The 19,742-nt window shown below is 49.6% G+C and overlaps 1 protein-coding gene across 1 annotated transcript in view; it reads left to right on the forward strand.

The window, feature by feature from the left end:
- The window catches only part of C3H4orf50 (chromosome 3 C4orf50 homolog), a 114,252-nt gene that overhangs the window by 17,391 nt on the left and 77,119 nt on the right, over positions 1 to 19,742 (forward strand). Inside the window, exons 4-6 of the mRNA XM_054553697.2 lie at positions 6,458 to 6,587; positions 7,984 to 8,111; positions 10,094 to 12,562. Of these exons, the coding sequence (XP_054409672.2) occupies positions 6,458 to 6,587; positions 7,984 to 8,111; positions 10,094 to 12,562 (2,727 nt within the window). The remainder of the gene's footprint in view (positions 1 to 6,457; positions 6,588 to 7,983; positions 8,112 to 10,093; positions 12,563 to 19,742) is intronic.

Consider the following 19,742-nt stretch of genomic DNA (forward strand, 5'->3'; position numbering starts at 1 on the left):
CGATGGGTTGCCCTTGGAGGGGACTCAACACCACTTCCTAATCACATCCCTTTGGGGATATGGGTTTTACCGGATGAGTTTTGGGGGGACATGAAAATTCAGACCGTAATATGGTGGGACCAGGATTTGCCCTTTGGTGGGCTGATCCCATAGCTGTGTCCCACGCCCTGTTTCTTCAGTAAATACTGGTCAACAGGTCAACAGTCAGGATTTGATGGTACCTACTTGGTGCCTGTGCTTGGCTCCAGTCTGAGCTCAGTACGGGGGCTGGGGAGTGAGATAAGACCCTGCCCCACAGGATGACAAAACAGATTGGGTGAAGGGGGTAGGGGCAGAGGAAGGGCAAGGAAATGAGCCCTGTGGAGTCCGTGGGTCACTGGGGGAGGACCCTGGTGTTGGAGTGGGGGCTGGACCCAGGCTGCAGCATGTGACAAGGCTGCCAGGCTCTGTCCATCTCTCAGAAGGAAGCTGATGGCCCACAAACAGCATCTTGAGGTCAAAAAGGGCTGCCTGGAAAGGAAGAATTCCTCCTGAGAGGACCACTGGGAAATGTGAAGCGCTAGCCAGCCACCAGCTCTCAGGTTGAATGCAGCCTGGAATTTAAAAATTAAAGTGTTAGAACCCATCGATAAGGAACTGCAAACCAGATGCGGCCCTTCATGTCTTGGTGGAAATTGCATGAGCCTCAGTGGCCCATGGCTGTGGCTCCCAGGCCTCTGAACATCTGTGAAGCCACATAGTCCAGAGAGCATTGCATGCTGTGTGACTGCCCAAGGCTGCCAGTGCATCTTCGAAGGACTGGGAGTGACCCAGGAGGACCGAGAGCCACACACAGGTCTTCAGCACCTTGCTCTAGACAACAGTGGTGACTGTTAAAGGATCTCCCTCCATAAGCACCCCACCATGGCTGCCCATGGCCTCAGGATCAAGTTCAACTTCCTATCCACGGCATTCAAAGCCCCTGGTGTTCTGCTCCTTCAAGCTCAGTCCCCCGTATGCCACTTCAGTCACACTGAGCTGCAGGTCCCTGAATGTGCCAGGCTCTTCTGTCTTGTAAGCCGTCCCTGTGTCTAGAAGCTTCTAGTGCCCATCCACACTCAGGCTGTTGGAAAGACTTGCTACTTTCTCTTTATTTGTTGGGAATGTTGCTTCCTCTGGAAGATTTCCCTGATCTCACGTCAGCTCAGTGCCCCCATGGTGACATGAGCCACCTCTGGTGGCCCTGATGTTCACTGTGCCCAGATGCCCACCCCCTCAGCTGTGTGTCCCTCATCGTCAAAAACTGGTTCACTTTAGCTCTATTCCCAGTCCCTGGCCACCAGCTGTGAAATGCTTGATGAGTGAGTGCCTTGATGTATCGGTGAAGTTATTTGCTGCACTGCCCACGGGAAAAGGAAGCTTCTGGCTGAATGGACTGCTTCACAGTGGCAATGCTGGGAAGTGAGGCATAGAAATGGGGAAATGGTGGGGAGGGTCTAGTCCCAGAGATGTGTGCCACAGATAGAAAATCATCACGAAAGCTGACTTTCATCAGCTTTTGGAGTGCTTATTGCCTGCCCAGCGTGGTAATGTGTTGCGTTCCCCACAATAAGCTTATGAGGTGGTAGAGTTATTGATTCTCATTTTGCAGAGGAGAACACTGAAGAAGGGAGGTAAAGTCACTTGCCCAAGGAAGTGGAAGCAGCAGTATCTGAAAGGAGGCACAGGCTTGGCCCCACCTGCAGTGACCCCTTGGCTATGTCTGATGTGCTCTGGGAGCCATGGTGTGAACTATGGCAAGGAAAGTCATCATAAAAGTGTGTTTCCTTTGCTTCATATTCACAAAGCACTTTCCTAAACAGGAACTCATGGACTCTGCAAGGTAGCCGGGGCAGTTCCCTGTCTACAAACCTGTAGTCTGGAGGATTCCCGTAACTTGCCTGGGGTCATATGCTTCCTCCTGAGGTCACATGTTTTAGAGCAAGTTACTTGGAACCTTGATCCCCAGAGAAACGGGCCACTGCAAGGACAAACCCTGATGTGGGGAGGAGTCTGGGGACAGGGTTTCTGCTCAGGGTAAAAGGAAGTAAGAACCATTCATAGTTGGCAAGACAAATGTGGTTTATCTGCAGATGGGTCTGAATGCTTTCCCGTGAGTGTGCACTGGGCACCTGCCATGTCCCAGGCGCAGTGAGCCAGGCATGCACCTTGCCCTCCAAAAGCTTATAGAAGAGACAGACACAGGTGCAAACCATGACACTACAATGATGCTACGGCAGAGGGCGGCACAGGGCTGTGCCTGGCCTGGAGGGTCCCAGAGATGCTCATGCAGAGAGATGAAAAGCCAGGCTCTTAAAAAGTCCTTGTCCACTGTCATCCCAGAGCTGAGATCACGATCCAATGTCAGGGGCTTTAGGAGTTACTGGATGATCCCGCCAGCCTCTGTGCCCTGGCAGTGTGCGTAGAGTGACCCCTGGTGGCAGCTACATGAATCTCTTTGTTGTTGGGTGAGTTGCAGGCGGCCTTGCTCACTGCTTGCTTTTGTGCAGAACAGCATATTACACATTTGTTTCTCACTCCAGCAGCAAGCAAGAGCTTTTAAAAAAACAGTGTTAATAATGTCAAAAAATAAAACAGGCAAAAGGGATGAACATGCAAATAATATAAAAGAAAGTACAAAATGGCCAGTGGTCTTAATAAAAAAATATGGACAGCTCCATTAGTTAAAAAATAACGCCAGTGAGAAAAACCTCAGGATCCCATTTTCTTCTGTACATCTGTCAAAGGTTAAAAGGGCCTGCAGCCATGTGGTGTTTGAACTATCAGGAGTATAAATGAACATATCCCTTTGGAAGGGCTGTCAAGCAGTACGTATTAAATGCCTTTAAAAAAGATTTGTGCCTGCATCTCAGCCATTTGACTTCCACGAATATATCCAAAAAGTGATCGGAGGGTGCAGAAGAGTCATGTACAGTCATGTTTATCTCAGCTCTGCTTATAGTTGGTAAAAATTTGAAACAACCCAACTGCCCAATAAGAGGGAATTGATTTGATCTGGAACTATCTCCCTTTTTTCCTCTCCCTTATAGCAGAGAATATTAGTTAGCTATAAAAACCACACTGCAGAAGATCCTGTAGAGAAATGATCCTTCTATATCATTAAATGCAAAATTCACAAAGTAAAAATTTACATTTTGTATAAATAGAACTTTCGTAATGTCTATGCATAGGAAAATGTCTATGCATAGAAAAAAGCCCAGAAGGGCCTCTAGCACGTTCGTGTTTATGCCTGGATATCCTGATATTTCTCATTTTCTTCTTTTTGCTTATAATTGCACATGAAAGCTGAGTCCAGACTAAGTTACAGGCAAATGTTTTCTTGAGGGCTGAAATGTAGGATGGACTGATAGAGCAGGCAGGGAGAGACAAAGTTCCAGATCAGGTTTAGAAACCTGAGCTCTGCTCTCGTTCTCCCGTCGACTTACTGTGTGACCTTGGGCAAGTGACTCACCCTCTCTGAATACTGTCTTCATCAGTTGTGACATGAAGGGGTAAACTAGACAATGGGCAATGTTTCAGTACAGCGTTGTCTTCTAGGTTGTGTCCACTGGATGTCACCTCCTCAAGGCAGGGATCTAGGTATGTTTATACATGGCCGTGTCCCCAGCTCCAGAACAGGGCCTGCCACATAGTAGATGCTCAGCGAGCATTTGTTGAAATGCATTGAAGTCAGCCTGGGTATGATAACAATCCAAAAAATACACCACCAGTAACCATTTCTACCTTCTGAGCTATGGAGTGGCCTCCACGCTGCCTCCCCAGCCTCTTCCTTTTTCTATTTATCTAGTCCTTCCTCTTCCTTCGACTTCTCTCTCTTCCTGCTTTCACTTTGAATTTCTGTCTCTTCCTTTCCCTATCCTATTCCCTCTCCTTTTCCTTTGTCATCCACCTTCTTTCACTTCCTTTCTTTGATGCCTTCTTTCTCTCTTTCATTTTCTCTTTTCTCTCTCACTCCAATGATGATTTTAAGCAGCTGACAAAGTGTGCAATTCTGGTTGAGTGGGAACCAAATGGATGAAGACAAGAGGCAGCTGAATGGGACCGTGAGAACGTGGGACAGCTGCAGCAGCCAGCCAGGCCCCCTGGGTGCAGGCAGGTGGCCGTCGGGACAGGATGCTGCTGCCCAGGCCCTCAGGGTTAATAGGTTTGGGTTGATGCTCCTGCACTGGTTCTTGTTTAAAGATTCTGGGTGACTCCATGTTATGGCCAGTGCTGAGGCCCCTGGCCTATGAGAAGAAATGGACAAGACCCAAACCATCACACAGATCAACAGGGGGCCAACAACCCAGAGTAGGAGGAGATGAAGGCTAAAGAAGGCCTCGTTAAGGATTGGCCTTTAAGCAGGTCCCAGAAGGGGAGGAGGGTGGGAAGAGAGGTCCAGACAGTGTGCAAAGGCTCTGAGGTGTGGGGAGAAGAGTTCCTTCCAGGAGCACAGACGTGGGTGGGGGTAGCAGGGTGCAGGTGGGGGCAGTAAGGCCGGTGGGGGTTTCTCTTTCAGTGTAACAGGAAGCGTAGAAGGATGAGAAGCAGGGAGCAACCAGATCCAGTTTCCATTTTAGTGCCATCGCTGGAGGCTGAGCGGTGCGTGGAAGGGAGGGGCCAGGAGCAAGAAGCAGAGAAGGCTTTGCCTGCAGCAGGCAAGCGATCAACGCCCCTCCCAAGAAGGATGCACCAGCCAGGTGGCAGGAACAGCATATGGGAAGGTGCAGAGGCCGGGGAGAGCACGGACACACTGGGGCAGGCAAGCAGGTTGCTGTGAGGGGAAGCTGGTGCAAAGCTGCAGAGGTGGGAACAAGGCGCCCAGTCAGCAATGACAGCCCGTAGATGGGCACCAGCACCTAATTTCAGCATTCGTGCTGACCCTGTAGCCAGAGAGGAGCCAAGGGGAGCCAAGGGAAGCCTGGGTGATCAGCGGGTCTCCCTGGTAGCTGGAAGAAGAACCTGAAGGAGACAGGAGGACCAGCCAGGAGTCAGACGCTGGGTCTGCTGAGAGAAGGTGAGGACCTGGGGAGCAAGTGAGAAGGGGACAGGGCACTTACCTGTTCACTTCTGTTTCCTCCTGGCCTAGAGCCACACCTGGCACACAGTAGGAGCCTAATAAATGTTTTCTGAATGAATGCACTCGTAAATCTAAAACATCTGCTTTTCCTCGGGTTCTATCTGTCCACCCAATGATGAAACATTTATTAAGCACCTACTGTATACAGGCTAGGGTGAGGGTGCAGACAAAATGAAGCCAAGTTCTCTTCCTAAAGGAGCCCACAGTCCAGTGGAGTAGTAGGTAGGTGAGCCAGCCAACAGCGCCAGGCTGGAGTACTGCAGTGGAAGCAGCCAGGGCTGTGGGAACCCAGAGGAGACCTGTGCCCAGCCCCTCATGGGGGGTGGGTGACAGCTGAGTTTTTTTTTTTTTTTTTTGCTGGTCCCACACCTCTACCCTGTAGCGGGGGGAAGGAGCTGCCTCTGAATTATCCTCATCTGCAGCAGGGCGGCAGCTGGGGAAGCTTCAAGCTGTGGAGAAGTCCAGGGGACAGGGTGCTGCCAAGGTAACGGCAGTCACATTTGGAGCTTATTGACAGTTGAAGGACAGGACGGTCCAAACCCCCTGGGCAGACACCCTCCTCCCTGGGTGGGACATGGAAAGAACCTCTGCACAGGAAGGGTGCCTTCTTCCAGGATGCCCTGGACTGTGTTCAGGGTGACTCACTGCCCCCGCCCAGGGAGGAGGCTCTGGACCCCTGCACAGGAAAGGTGGAGCTGGGAGCCTTTGGTGCTCTTTAGGGTGGCAGTCCTTAACCTTTTTGGCACCAGGGACTGACTGGTTTCATGGAAGACATTTTTTCCATGGGCAGGGGGTGCAGGGGGATAGTTTCATGGTGAAACTGTTCCACCTCAGATCATCAGGCATTAGTTAGATTTTCATAAGGAGCACCCAACCTAGATCCCTCGCTTACGCAGTTCACAATAGGGTTCGCGCTTCTATGAGAATCAAATGCCGTTGCTGACCTGACAGGAGGTGGAGCTCAGGTGGTAATGCCTGCTCGCCCGCTGCTCACCTCCTGCCGTACGGCCCAGGTCCTAACAGGCCACGGACTGTACCAGTCTGGTCCATGACCCTGCTTTAGGGGATCTGGGTGCTTCTTGGCTGGACAGACACACTCCTCCGAGGACTGAATGCTGCCCTCGTTGTCTGTGGACAGGAGTCCGAGTGACAAGAGGGGGCAGTTTGGCCTGGTGAACCAAAAGCACAAGGCTGGGGCTGTGCTGCCAGGCTGTGAGCTCTCTGCCCTCTGAGCCTCAGTTTCCTCAACTATGGAAGGGACTCAAGCTCCCTGCTGGGGAGGGGCCCCTGGGGATGGGCTTGGAGTGTACACTTCAGCCAGGACACTGATGGCTCCGGACTTCCTCTGTCTTCCTCCAGGACCCTCTGGGCTGTGTTCAGGATGACTCACTGCCCCTGCCCAGGGAGGAGGCCCTGGATCCCTGCAGAAGCCAAGACTGGCAGAGCTCCCAGCGGTCCGATGATGCCCCCGGACAAAGGGCCCCAGCAGGTGCGCAGGTACCGTGGTGCGTGGAGGACGGGTCCCGGGCAGCACCCACCGAAGGGCTAGCTTGCTTCCTCCTCATCATGTCCCAATGACGCAGGGGGAGGGGGTGGTCCTCCCTCTCTACAGACAAGAATCGAGGCTCAGAGAGATAGGGTCCCTCTCTCAGGGTCACACAGCTGCTGCAGGTGGGATCAGAGTACGCAACTTCCACCAGGGGCCTTTGGCTCGGGCTCAGCTGAACACAGGCTCACACCCTTGGCCCTCGGGAGGGTGCCAGCCAGGGGGCCTCACAGGCCAGCAGGTTGGCAGCAGGGACATGCTTTCACAGATGTCCATATGATGGCCAGGAGCCGCCCTGTGCCCCTACTTCCCAGGTGAAACCTCCAGTGTGAAGCAGTGAGAATCGCACTTGGCAGGTCTGGAAGCTGCTGGGGCTTAGAAGCCTCTTGTCCCTGATGTGAACCAATATCTCTCTCTCGTTTTTGTTTATTTGTTTATTTTTATTTTTTTTTTTGAGATGAAGTCTCACTCTGTCACCTAGGCTGGAGTACAGTTGTGCGATCTCGGCTTGCTGCAACCTCAAGCTTCCGGGTTCAAGCTATTCTCCTGCCTCAGCCTCCCAAGTAGCTGGGATTACAGGCTCCCACCACCATACCTGGCTAACTTTTGTATTTTTAGTAGAGACAGGGTTTTGCCATGTTGGCCGTGCTGGTCGCGAACTCCTGGCCTTATGTGATCCGTCTGCCTCAGCCTCCTAGAGTGCTGGGATTACAGGCATGAGCCACTGCACCCGGCTTGAGCCAATATCTCATAACAGCCTCAGCCATGGCTTCCAGAGCCCCTGCACTCAGAGAGCCTGACAGCCATGGCAGCCAACTGGGCATCTGTGGTTTATTTCCAGCCCTCCAACCCCAAGGGCTATTAGGGATGGCATTATCCCGCATATGTGTAGCACAGTGGTGCTGCTGACTGATGCAGCCAGCGTTCTCCCTTTATCTCATTTCTGGGGAGCAGAGCTGCCACATCGACCCAGGTCAGATGTATCCTCATGCCAGCTGTGCAGAGCTGGGGTGAGGCTCATACCCTGTTTGACAGATGAGGATGCTGAGGCTTAGAAAGGTTTGGTGGATTTTGTCCCATGTAGGAGTCTGTGGGCCGCAGAGGTGGCATGGAGCCCTGGGGTCTCTGCCCACCTGCTGTTGGTGGTTTCACATCTCTGAGCCTCAGCTTCCTCCCCTGACCGAGGTGCTGGTGGTCATCAGGCTGCCTTTGGGAGGCTAATAGTCGGGGGTGGGGGGGTGCCATCTTACCCAAGCCCAGGGGACGTGGTCCCTAGAGGCAATCATGGCAGAACCCCTGGGAGCAGTTTTGTAACCCCCAGGGTCTTGTTGCTTTCCAGGCCCGTCCCTGGAGGGTCCCTGCACCTGGAGCTGCATCAGGCCTGGACAGGCCTCTTCTGTTTTGGCTCCAGGCCCAGAGACCACAAGCGAGCTCCCCAGAGACCTGGCGGGATCCAACCGTGAACAGGTGAGGCCGGAGGCTTTCTGCGCATATGTGCAGTGCCCCTGGGTCCCCTCAGCCCTGCCTCGTGCAGGCTATGTGACCACCCGCAGGAGGTGGGAGGGGTAAAGAAGCTCCAGGTCTGGAAGAACATTCTGGAAGTAGTTGAGAGAGATTTGAGGAAATGAAACATCCTGAGACCTTGATGGGGCGTGGGGAGGAAGGGGGTTAACTGGGTGCCAGGCCTGGGCTGCCACGGAACAAGCTTCATCTCATTGACACCTCCTGACACCCGCAAGGCATTGCTGCCACCTCTGCTCTGGAGAGGAGATGAGACTCCAAGGGCTGCTGTGACTCCCCAAGGCCCCCAGCTTGGAGGTGGACCCCGAGATCCAGGCTCGATGGCCCACACTGCCCCATGCTGGCCCTGAGGGTCAGGAGCCTGTGTCCCGGCTCACCTCCCGTGGCTCACTCTGAGGCTGAGGCAGTCGTAGCCTTTCTCCACTTCCATTTTCTCATCCATGAGGAACAGAGCTGTGCTGGGACCTGCAAGCCCGGCTGTGGTTGTGTGGTTCTAAATAGAGAGGCCCTCCATCATCTCTTCATTCATTCATGTCCTGCTCACGATGCATCTCTTATTTTTGTTGTTGGACGTCACATCCCCATATGCCTCACTCCTCACCGCCCCCTTCCCTTGAAGCCCAGGGAAATGTCTTAGAACACAGAGGTGCTCCATTTGACAGGTGAGGTGGCTGAGGCTCCAGCAGGTTAAGGAACTTGCTCAAGGTCACACCCAGGATTGAAGCCAGGTCTCTAGGTCTGTACCTTTCTGGGGCAAGTGCTCTTTACTCTGTGGGCAGCTGGGACAGTGCCTTGGTGTCTGGATTGAAGGACATTGCAGACAAAGGCAAAGACAACAGAGGATGGGGTGCTGCCATCCTCTGTTCAGGGAGCAGCTTCAGGGAGCAGGGATGTGGTGGCCCCTCCAGGCAGGGGCAGCACTCCTGGCCTTCAAGCCCCCTCTGCCTGAAGGGGCTCTGCTGCTGGTATGTCAACCTCCAAAGGCTCAGACTCCCTCTGTCCTTTGAGATGCTCCCTCTGTCCTTCTCATCTGTGTCTTAGACCTGCTGAGCCTCTCCCAGCTATTCTAGGGGCTCCACTGAGAACCGCCTGCAGCCTGCCAGGTCTGGGAGCAGCCCATGGGGACTCACAGTGAGCCTAGCTCAAGGCAAATTTCATCCTCAGGCCTCCCTCAGCCCAGTCGGGGCCTCTGCTGTGAGCTGGGCTCCTCCTTTCTGGATAAACACGTTGAATAAGTGAAGATAAAAATACATTAAAAATATCGAGGAAACACCTCCTATGTGCCCAGCACTGTTCTAGGCCCAGGAGTTGAACAAAGATGAAGTCCTGTCCTCAGGGAGTGGACAGCCTGCACCAGCTGCATCCATGAGAGCCTTCTGCAGCACTGCTCACAGTCTGCATCTGCGCTGCCCAAGACGGTAGCCACGAGCCACACGGGGCTAGTGCCACAGTAGAACTGAACGTTAACCTTGATTTGATTACTTTACATTTTAGGAGCTCCATGTGGCCCATGACTAGTGGATTGGACGGGGCAGAGCCATAGGGGGAGTTAGATGATATAGACAGAAATATATAATATGGTGTGAGGACATGGAGGGTACTGTGGGAGAAGATGACGTGGGGTAGATGGCCCGAGAGTGGGGGAGGGCGGTCAGGGAGGGCCTTTTCAAGGAAGTCACATTTGCGTTGAGATGTGAATGGAGCCAGGCAGTGAGCCATGAGGGCATCTGGGGGAAGGACATTCTGGGCAGAGCGAAGAGCATGTGCAAAGGCCCTAGGGCGGTACCAGCTGTGTCCTGTGTGGGAAAGAGCTTGTCCCCTGTGCAGCTGGTGAAGAAACACGGAGAACCCCAGGAGGTGAGTGGAGGTGGGGGTGCTGAATGGAGGAAGGGGCTGTTTCACACCTCATCTTCTCTCTCCATTCGTAGCTTCCTCTGGTAGAGCCCAGCTTGGATGAACAGATTCTTCTCCTGGTGTGTGGCTGCCCACGAGGGGAGTGCTTGGACGAGTCACTCCTCCCCATGGACCTGGCCTGGATTTCAGAGAATCTAGCAGCTGACCCGGCTGCAGAGGCCTTTCTCCTGGTGCAGACGTCTGCACTCCCTCTCTGGGGGCCGGCTGGGGACTCCACTTCTTGGCGACCACTGCTGCTCCAGGAGTTTCCCTCAGATGGACAACAAACCCAAGAAGAGTTGGCCACCAGGTGCCCGCCTCCTCCCAAAGCCACAGGACACCCCGGCTGGGATTGTCACCAAGCAAGAGGCTGCGGTGCCTCCCTCTTCCACGAGGCCCCCTACATTTCAAATCACCGATTTCCAAAAAAACACCCCAAGGATCTGAAAGACACTTGGAACAATGGAGGAGGAAGCCTGGTGGGGAGAACTGAAGAGGGGGAGGCAAGGGTGACTTTGGGCAGGAAGGGGAAAAACCTTGGTGACAAGCACCAGCTGAGTCAGGAAAGCCATCAGAACTTGGAGAATGGAGCTGGAGCCGCTGATGGCATGCAGGACCAGAATGGGGCTTCAGAGACCAAGGCCACAGCCTGCCGCCCTGGGACCCGGCAGGAGTTTTTGATGCCTCTTCTACAGGGGGAGGCCTCAGTATCAGAGGAGGATCCCGAATCCCTGAACAGGAGGGAAAGGGTGGAAGGATATGTCTGGGGTCTCCGAGGAGGACTGTCATCAGAGAAGGAGGAAGTGGCACCCCCAGCCACCTTCTGCAGGGCTCAAGAGACCATAGAGCCGTGGCCAACAGACAGTCAGCTTGTCACAGGGAGACGCAGAGCCATTGGGAGGACAGCTAGGGGCAAGGAGGAAAACCAGGTGTGGCTTGGAAATGCTCTGCTTCTGCAAGGAGGAAGCCCGGAGGATGAAGGGCTAGAGGAGGAGGACGAGGTGCGACATCAAGAAGCATCCAGTCCGAGGTGCAGGGGTGCGCCCGAGGAGCCTGACTCCCAGAAACATGAGAGCAAGGAAATGCTTTTCTTCGCCGGAGAGACAGGTTTGCCACTGTTTCCCAGATTTGTCTTATCAGCTGACAGGGGCGAACCCACTGGTCATGGTCATCCACAGGCTGTAAGCAAAGGACACGACAGGTGTGCACTCACAATCAATGAGCTTGCACAGGAGGTGGAGGCTTGTTTCCAGCAGCTGTCCACCCTGCAGCCGGGCAGCGGGGGCTGGCAGCGCTCAGCCTCTGAGTGCGGGGGAGAGAACTGGAGCTTTGCTCGGAAGTGGTACAGTGGTGGGGAGAGAGCTCACTCTCAGCAGGTTTGGGGAAATCAGGGTATTTGTTCTGACGAAGAAGTAAAGTCTAAAGAGAGTGGTGAAGGTGATAAGCCAGGAAAGACCATGGCCCTGGGCACCAGCAAAGTTCCTGGTAACCCAGGGACACTGCCTGATTGGGATGAAGGCAGCCCAAACCCTCCACCGGGGCCCGCTGAGCCCTGGGGTGCCCTCAAGAGAGTGAGGAGCAGGTTTCGTCAGCTCATTTCTGGATTGAAGAAACAGAGAAGCCAGATTTTACACGACAACATCAAACTTCACAGAGACCAAGAGAGGTTCCATGAAAGAGTGTGCACCCTTGAAAGAGAGAGAGAGAGAGAGGTGACAAAAATATCCAGGCTCGAGCGGGATAACCGCAGGCTGGTAGAGGACATCTCTCAGTTAAAGAAAGAACTGGACCAATATTTACAGGCCATCTCTGACCTTGAAGACTGCAGTGGGAAGAGTTACAGCAAAATTTTGGAGCTTGAAGAGGAAAATGAAAAACTGAAAGGGAATCTGGGCCAACTCCAGAAAGCCACATCTGAGAGTATCAGGAAATCCAAAGACACGATGGAACAAGTCACCCTGGAAAACTGGAAGCTCCAGAGGCTGATCTCGGAGCTTGGCGTCAGTTATAAAGAGTTGATAAAGGATATCGTGCTAGGAATAGAAGACATGATCCGGGCCTTAAGCAGGGAGAACGAGCACCTTCTACGCAGGGTCCATGTCTTGGAGAGGGAAGTCACCTTGCAGAGGAGCATGGATCAGGGGCGTTTGGTGAAGGGAAGGGAGCACCTCCAGGGAAAAGCCAAGATGCACGCTGTAGACAAAGAGGTGCAGGTGACTCCACTCACAGGACAGCTGCTTTCAAGAGCCTGTGGGCCACCCTTGGAGAAGGAAATGAGTCTGGCTGCAGGGCAGACAGGACCTTCCACAGGCACCGGGAATTCCAGACGCGGTGCTGATTCTCCCCCTCCATCGCTGGTCTGGAGAAACACTGGTGTAGCCAATGCCCTGCAAGGAAATGTCAGTGGAGCAGGAGTGAAAGAAGCACATTTGGAGAAAGAGAAGAGGCCCAGGTGTTCTGTGGCTCAGGGGCAAGCTCTGAGGTCCCCGAGCAATGGCCCCACGGTAGGTTGGGTCTGCATATCTGCTTACTCATCACACATGACTCTGTTCCAGGGGCCACCCCATTCACTTATGCAATTCACCAGAGTCCTGTGAGGGAGATACAATCATCCTCCCGACTTACCAGATGAGAGGAGGTTGGTACAAAGAAAACAGAGAAATGCAGTCACTGCAGTCACACAGCCAGTGAGGGATGGAGCAGGGACTCGCACCTGGGTGCTCTGATCCCAGGATCTCTGTTCCCACCTGCCATGGGAGATTCAAGCCTGCCCCTCTTCTTAGACTCCAGCAGGGCACCCAGGGGGTGTTCACACTTTAAGATCAGACCTTGCATTTTCCAACCCTGGGGTTTTTCAAGTGGCCCAAGTACTAATTCTGTACATTGGGTCTTGAAAGTTGCAGTGAAAAGAACAACGGACTGTAGAGCATGATAAAACCGGGTTCCAACCCGGCTCTGTGCTTGCAGAGCTGTGACTTTTAGGCCACACGCAGACTTCTCTGAGTCACTCTCCTCACCTGTGGACAGTTCTTGACTGTTGGGAGTCCTGGGATAAGACACTCGTAATGTTCCTATGGTGGACTTCACCGTGTGTAGGATATTTAGCGTTGAGACCCTGGCATTCATTCATTCCATTTTCTGTCTGTTTCTCTCTCCCATCTCGCTCCACCCTCTCTCTCCCCTTTCCCCTCTCTGTGTCTCCTTCTCTGTCTCTCCATCTTTCTGTCTCTTGCTCTCCCCCTCTGCCTCCTTTTCCCTCTTTCTCTCTTTGTCTCTCTCTTCCTTCTTTCTTTTCTCTCTTTCCTCCCCACCCCCAACAATTTTATCAATCATTTCAAAGAATCTGTTTTTAGTTTTATTGATTTTATTTATTGTTTGTATTTTATTTATTGGTTTCTTCTTAGATCTTTACTGTATTCCTTTTTTTTTTTTTTTTTTTTTTTGAGACAGAGTCTTGCTCTGTCACCCAGGCTGGAGTGCAGTGGCGGGATCTCGGCTCACTGTAACCTCCACCTCCCAGGGTCAAGCAGTTCTCCTGCCTCAGCCTCCCAAGTAGCTGGGGCCACAGGCACATGCTGCCATGCCTGGCTAATTTTTTGTATTTTAGTAGAGATGGGGTTTCCCCATGTTGCCCAGGCTGGTCTCGAACTCCTGAGCTCAGGCAATCTGCCCACCCTAGGCCTCCCAAAGTGCTAGGATTACAGGCGTGAGCCACCGTGCCAGGCCTCATTATATTCTTTCTTCCACTTTTTTTAAATTTAATTTGCTGTTCTTTTTCTTGCTTCTTGTGTTGAAAACTTAGGTCATTGATTTTCAGCTGTTCTTCTTTTGCAATCTATGCAATTAAAGCTATAAATTTCTCTCTAAGCATCCCACACATTTTGAGATGAAGTCTGTTCAGTTCAAAATAGTTTCTAAGGATTAGAGGTAAGGAATATGTATTGCCTATCTACTATGTGCCAGGAAATTTATATATTATCATTTATTCCTCAAAATTGCCTCAAAATGACATTGTTAGGGCCAGGCGCGGTGGCTCACGCCTATAATCCCAGCACTTTGAGAGGCCAAGGAGGGCGGATCATGAGGTCAGGAGTTCAAGGCCAGCCTGGCCAATATGGTGAAACCCCATCTCTACTAAAAATACAAAAATTAGCTGGGTGTGGTGGCATGCCCCTGTAGTCCCAGCTGCTTGGGAGGCTGAGGCAGGAGAATTGCTTGAACCTGACAGGCAGAGGTTGCAGTGAGCCAAGATTGTGCCACTGCACTCCAGCCTGGGCAACAGAGTGAGACTCTGTCTCAAAAAAAAAAAAATGACATTGTTATAGCTAGCCCTATTTTATTGATTTAGGAATTAAAGTCCAAGAGGATGAAATAAAAACAAGCAACAACAACAACAACAACAACAAACCTAAAATAGCTTCTAATTTCTATTATGATTTCTTCTTTGACCCATGGGTTATTTAGAAATATGTTGCTTAATTTCTAAGCATCTCTGGAGTTTTTCAGTTATACATTTGTCCTTGATTTCTAATTTTATTTCATTGCTGCCAGAAAGTATACAGTATATTATTTTAGTCTTCTAAAATTTGTTGAGACTTGTTTTATTGACCGGGTTATAGTCTATGACCAACAGTATATCCCACATGGCCTTGTAAAGAATGAACGTTGTTTGATTGTTGTATATCAATTAGGCCAAGCTGGTTAATTGTCCTAACCAAATCTCTTCTATCTTTGCTGATATGTTGTCTGTTTGTTTTGTCATTAACCAAGACATGTTTTAAAATCTTCCACTCTGAGTGTGCATTTGTGTATTTCTGTTTTTAGTTATGTTATTTAAAAATCTATACATTATAATGTTCTTTCATTTTTATTTATTTATTTATTTTTGAGACGGTGTCTCACTCTGTCACCCAGGCTGGAGTGCAGTAGTGTGATCTCAGCCCACTGCAACCTTTGCCTCCCGGGTTCAAGTGACTCTCCTGCCTCAACCTCCCAAGTAGCTGAGACTACTGGCACCCACCATCACGCCCAGCTAATTTTTGTATTTTTTAGTAGAGGTGTGGTTTCACCACGTTGGCCAGGCTGGTATCAAACTCCTGACCTCAGGTGATCCACTGGCCTCAGCCACCCAAAGTGCTGGGATTATAGGTGTGAGCCACTGTGCCCAGCCAATTTATTTTATTTATTTACTATTTTTTCTATTTGTCTCATCTATTCTGTTTTCTTTTATTCTTTCTTTCCTCCCTTTGTTTTTGGTATTAATTATATTTTGTTATTTATTTTTCTTCTCCATTAGCTTATGTTTTAGTATTATTCTTTTAGTTGTTACCCTCGGCATTTCAAAAATGTATCTAGTAATTATTTAAATTTACTTTAAATTAGTTTTTTTACCATGTCCCAATTAATACAAAAATTTTTCAATAGTTTAACTTCATTTAATCTCTTTTTACTTTTTATTATTTATTTTTGTTATATATTACTCCTACATAGAATAAATCTTATAAGTCACTGTTATTTTAAGCAATCATATCTTTTTCATTTACCCATATCGTTACATGTTCTTGTGCTGTTCATTCTTTCCGAGTCTTCTGTGGCTCTGATTTCCTTTTGCCTTAAGAACTGTGGGATTTTTTGTAGTGAGAATTTTCTGGTGATTAATTTTCTCATATTTCTTTTTATGAAAACAATTTTTTAACCTTCATTAAATTTTTTTTCATCCCATTGGATTCTGAATTTTAGGTAGCCAGGTATTTTGCTCTTTTGGCTCTTTAAAGAACTCATTCCATTGTCTTCTGCCTCTCATAGTTTCTGTCCAGAAATCCATCATAATTGTCATTGTTTTTCTCCCTCACTCCCCCTGAAATAAATGTGTTGTTTTATCTCTGACTGCTTTTATAATTTCCTATTTATCTTTGAGTTTTGGCAGTTTCACTATAATGTGCCTAGATATGGTTTTATTTGTTTTTGTCCTGCTTGTTTTTATTTTTTTGGTTTTTTTTTAGCTTCTTGAACTTGTGTATTTATGTCTTTTCTGTCAGACTTAGAAAATTCTTGATCATTATTTCTTCAAATATTTCATTCTGTTCTATTTTTCTTTCCTCTCCTAGAAATTCAGACTTTTTGGCTTTATTTCACATCTTTCAAAAATCCTGTATCAGTTTTAAAAAATGTGTGTTTCTGTTTGGATTTTCTATTGACCTCTCTTTTAGTTCACTAATCCTGTATTTCCACCGTGTCCCATCTTCTGTTAAATCTATTCAATGAGTTCTTAATTTCATTTATTGTATTTTGCAGTTCTAGATTATCAATTTTATTCTTTTAAAATGAGATTCTGGTTCTCTGTTGAAATAGTCCATCTGTACATCCATTTTCTTTATTTTTCCTATGTTTTAAAAAATATATAGATCATAATTATTTTGAAGACCTTGAGGGGTTTTGTTTTGTTTTGTTTTTGCTGCTAACACCAATATTTGGATCATCTCTTTGCCTGCTCCTATTGACTATTTTGTTTATTGGTGAACAGTCACATTTTTCTGCTTCTTCATGTCTAGGAATTTCAAAAACTTTTATGTTGGACATTGTGTATAATATTTTATGAAGATTCCTGATTATTGTCTTTCTTCAAAGAATGTTGAGTGAATTTTATTCTGGCAGATAGTTGCATGATCAGCAGATCATCTTATTCTTGTGTAGGCCTATTTAAGTTTTGCCCTCAGACCTAGTAGGGCTTGATATTACTCCTAAGGTGAGGCCCTTGCTCTTAGGGCATGACCTCTCTGTGATATCAGCTGAGTTTCACAGCATTCACCAAGTGCTCTCCATTTTGGCTTTGCCAGAACTCTACCATCTTCTCAGAAGTGTGTGACCTGTGACATCTCTTCACCAATTAACCTCCAAGCTGCTGTTCTTTGCAAGGCTTAGAGTCTTCTACTGTGTCACATAGCTTATGATTCAGCCAAGGACCCAAGGGGCATTTCTAGGACAGTATTTGGACTTTTATTCTCTGTAGCTATCTCTTCCCTGTTACTTTGTCCCACAAACGCCAGCAGTCTTAGCATCCTTAAACTCCAAGCTCTATTTCTCCATCTAGCAGGACTACCACTTTCAGCTTGGGCTCTATTTTCAGGACTATTGTTTGGAAAATGTTTCAGAGAGAACCCCAGGGAAAATGTGGAGCCTACCTTGTTGTGCAGGCTTTTTCTTAAGGATTGTGGCCCTGCACCAGTCATTTTCCAATGCCTGCAAAGCATTCCTTGTATATATTCTCCCCAGATTTTATAGTTGTCCAGTACCAGTGAATAGGAATGTGAAAACCTGAGGAGTTGAATGTTGAGCTGAGATTTTGAAGGTTAGAAAAGAGCAGTGAGGAAGAGCATTCCAGGTAGGGAGAAAAGCGAGTGGCCAGGCCTTGAGGCAGGACGGAGGCTGGCTTATTGGAAAAACAGAAAATAGCCAGCATGGCTGGATTCCAATGGCAAGGAGGGGTGTAGTGTGAGATGAGGTTGGAGAAGCTGTCACAAGGCAGGTTGCAGAAGGCTTGCAGGCTCTTGTTTGGATCTTTTCTAGATGAGGTAGGAAGCCATCAGAGGGTTTCAAGCAGAATGATGTGACCCAGTTTATACTGTGAAAAGATCTGTCTCCTCTGAGAATGATGGTCTGGGTGGATTGAAGGAGAACAGTTGAGAGGAGCTGGTGGCTGGATAGCCAAGAGGTGACACTGGGGTTGAGGAATTTGGAGTGAAAACTGGAGCTGGAGTCCATGGGACTTGGTGATGGACTGGAAGTCACCAACACCTGATGTGTTACTCTTTGACCTAAAACCCTCTGTGGCTTCCTACTGCACTGGGCATGAGATCCAAACTTCCTACAGTGAGCAGTGCTCTGGCCCCTGAGACCCTCGGGAGCTTCCACTGTTGCTGCTTATACCCCCAGCCTCCACACTCCATGCTGCCACCTCTGCCCTCATTCTTCACCTTCTTCATCCACCCTTCCCTGCACCCGGCTTTCTCCTCTAGGTCTCCTGTTGGGGGGCCTCTCCTCCAGAAAGCTTTCCCCCACCCCCAGGCTGGGTTCTGTGTAGAGACAAGTCAGAGCCAACTCATGTGTGTCTCCTCCCAACTCATGTGTGTCTCCTCCCAACTCTGCCTTCAGTAATACCATTTTGGTAGCTTGCAGTCAGTCATGGTGGGAATATCCACACTATGGAAACTGGCAAATGCTACAAATTTGTACTGTCCCCCCAACCCAGAATGTGGTTGTTGTACAGTTGCCACCCCCCAACTGGATGATGTCTCTGTTCAGTGCCCCCTTCAGGTCGTCACAGCCTCCTGGCTTCCCTTTATCAGGCTGTATTGAATGTTGAACTATCTGCCTGTCATTCTGCACACCAGCCTGAGCTCCTGGAGGGCAGTGTCACCACCGCCCACCTCAGGCCAGCGTACACCCTGCACATGTGCTCATGATGTCTGCTAGACAGCAGGAGACTCTCTGGGCAGCTCACAGGGCTGCTGTGTGGGGTGGTCCCATGGGACAGCAGGCTGGCCCCACCCGCACAGCCATTCTCTTTAGAGGAAACTTGGGTGCTCTCTGAGGACCCATGGGACAAAGCTCTGGTCCAAGTCACTGCCAGAGGAGGGAGGTAGAGGAGGCAACGTACTTCCCAGAAAGGCCAAGTTGTTTTGAAGTCTTGAAGCTGAATTTTACGGGACCATTCGGAGCACCCATCTGTTCTTAACAGGGCCCAGCCTATGCATCTCAGGCCCATGTGGTGTATATTTCTATTAATTTAAAAAAAAAATCTTCTGCTATTGTATATTTTATTATGAGAGATGCCCCAGCAGCCCTAGAGTCACCTGAATTCTTCCTTCTCCTCCTCTTCTCCCTTGTCTCTTTTTCCCAAGCAGGGTAGCTTGGGTTCCCCCTCCTACCTACCCCTGCTAGGTCGGGATGAGTTTTGGGGGCCTTACAATTCCCAGGGAAGCTGCCTTAAAGGAAAAGGGAACTGCCATCACAAGGGGGAAGGGTGTTTGAGAAGTGTTTGAGTTTCTAGGCTCCTAAATCTTCACAAACGGAACTTTTAGCAGTGCTGTTCCCTTCTAAGTCTGCCTTAGTAGCATGAACCAAGAGCTTAAAGATGCTCATGTCGGGCCAGGCGTGGTGGCTCATGCCTGTAATCATAGCACTTTGGGAGGCTGAGGCGGGTGGATCACCTGAGGTCAGGAGTTCGAGACCAGCCTGACTAACATGGAGAAACCCCATCTCTATTAAAAGTACAAAATTAGCCAGGTGTGGTGGCACATATCTGTAATCCCAGCTACTTAGGAGGCTGAGGCAGGAGAATCGCTTGAACCTGGGAGGCGGAGGTTGCGGTGAGCTAAGATCATGCCATTGCTCTCCAGCCTGGACAACAAAAGCGAAACTCCATCGAAAAAAAAAAAGACACTCACGTTGTTGACCCAGAAATACCCCCTAATGATCTCAGGGAAAGCATCAGAGGTATGACCAAGTATTTAGGTACAAGGGCCTTTGTCACAGTTCCAATTATAACAGCAAGATGTTAGAATAATCCGAGTGTTCAGCACAGCCACAGGAGGCTGCGTATACACTAATAACAGCATTTTCAACATTATTTGGTAATATGGAAAAACGCCCAGGACACGGTGTTAAGGGAGAAAAGCAGAAAAC

This window comes from Pongo abelii, chromosome 3 (assembly GCF_028885655.2).
Source record: "Pongo abelii isolate AG06213 chromosome 3, NHGRI_mPonAbe1-v2.0_pri, whole genome shotgun sequence".
NCBI lineage: Eukaryota > Metazoa > Chordata > Mammalia > Primates > Hominidae > Pongo > Pongo abelii.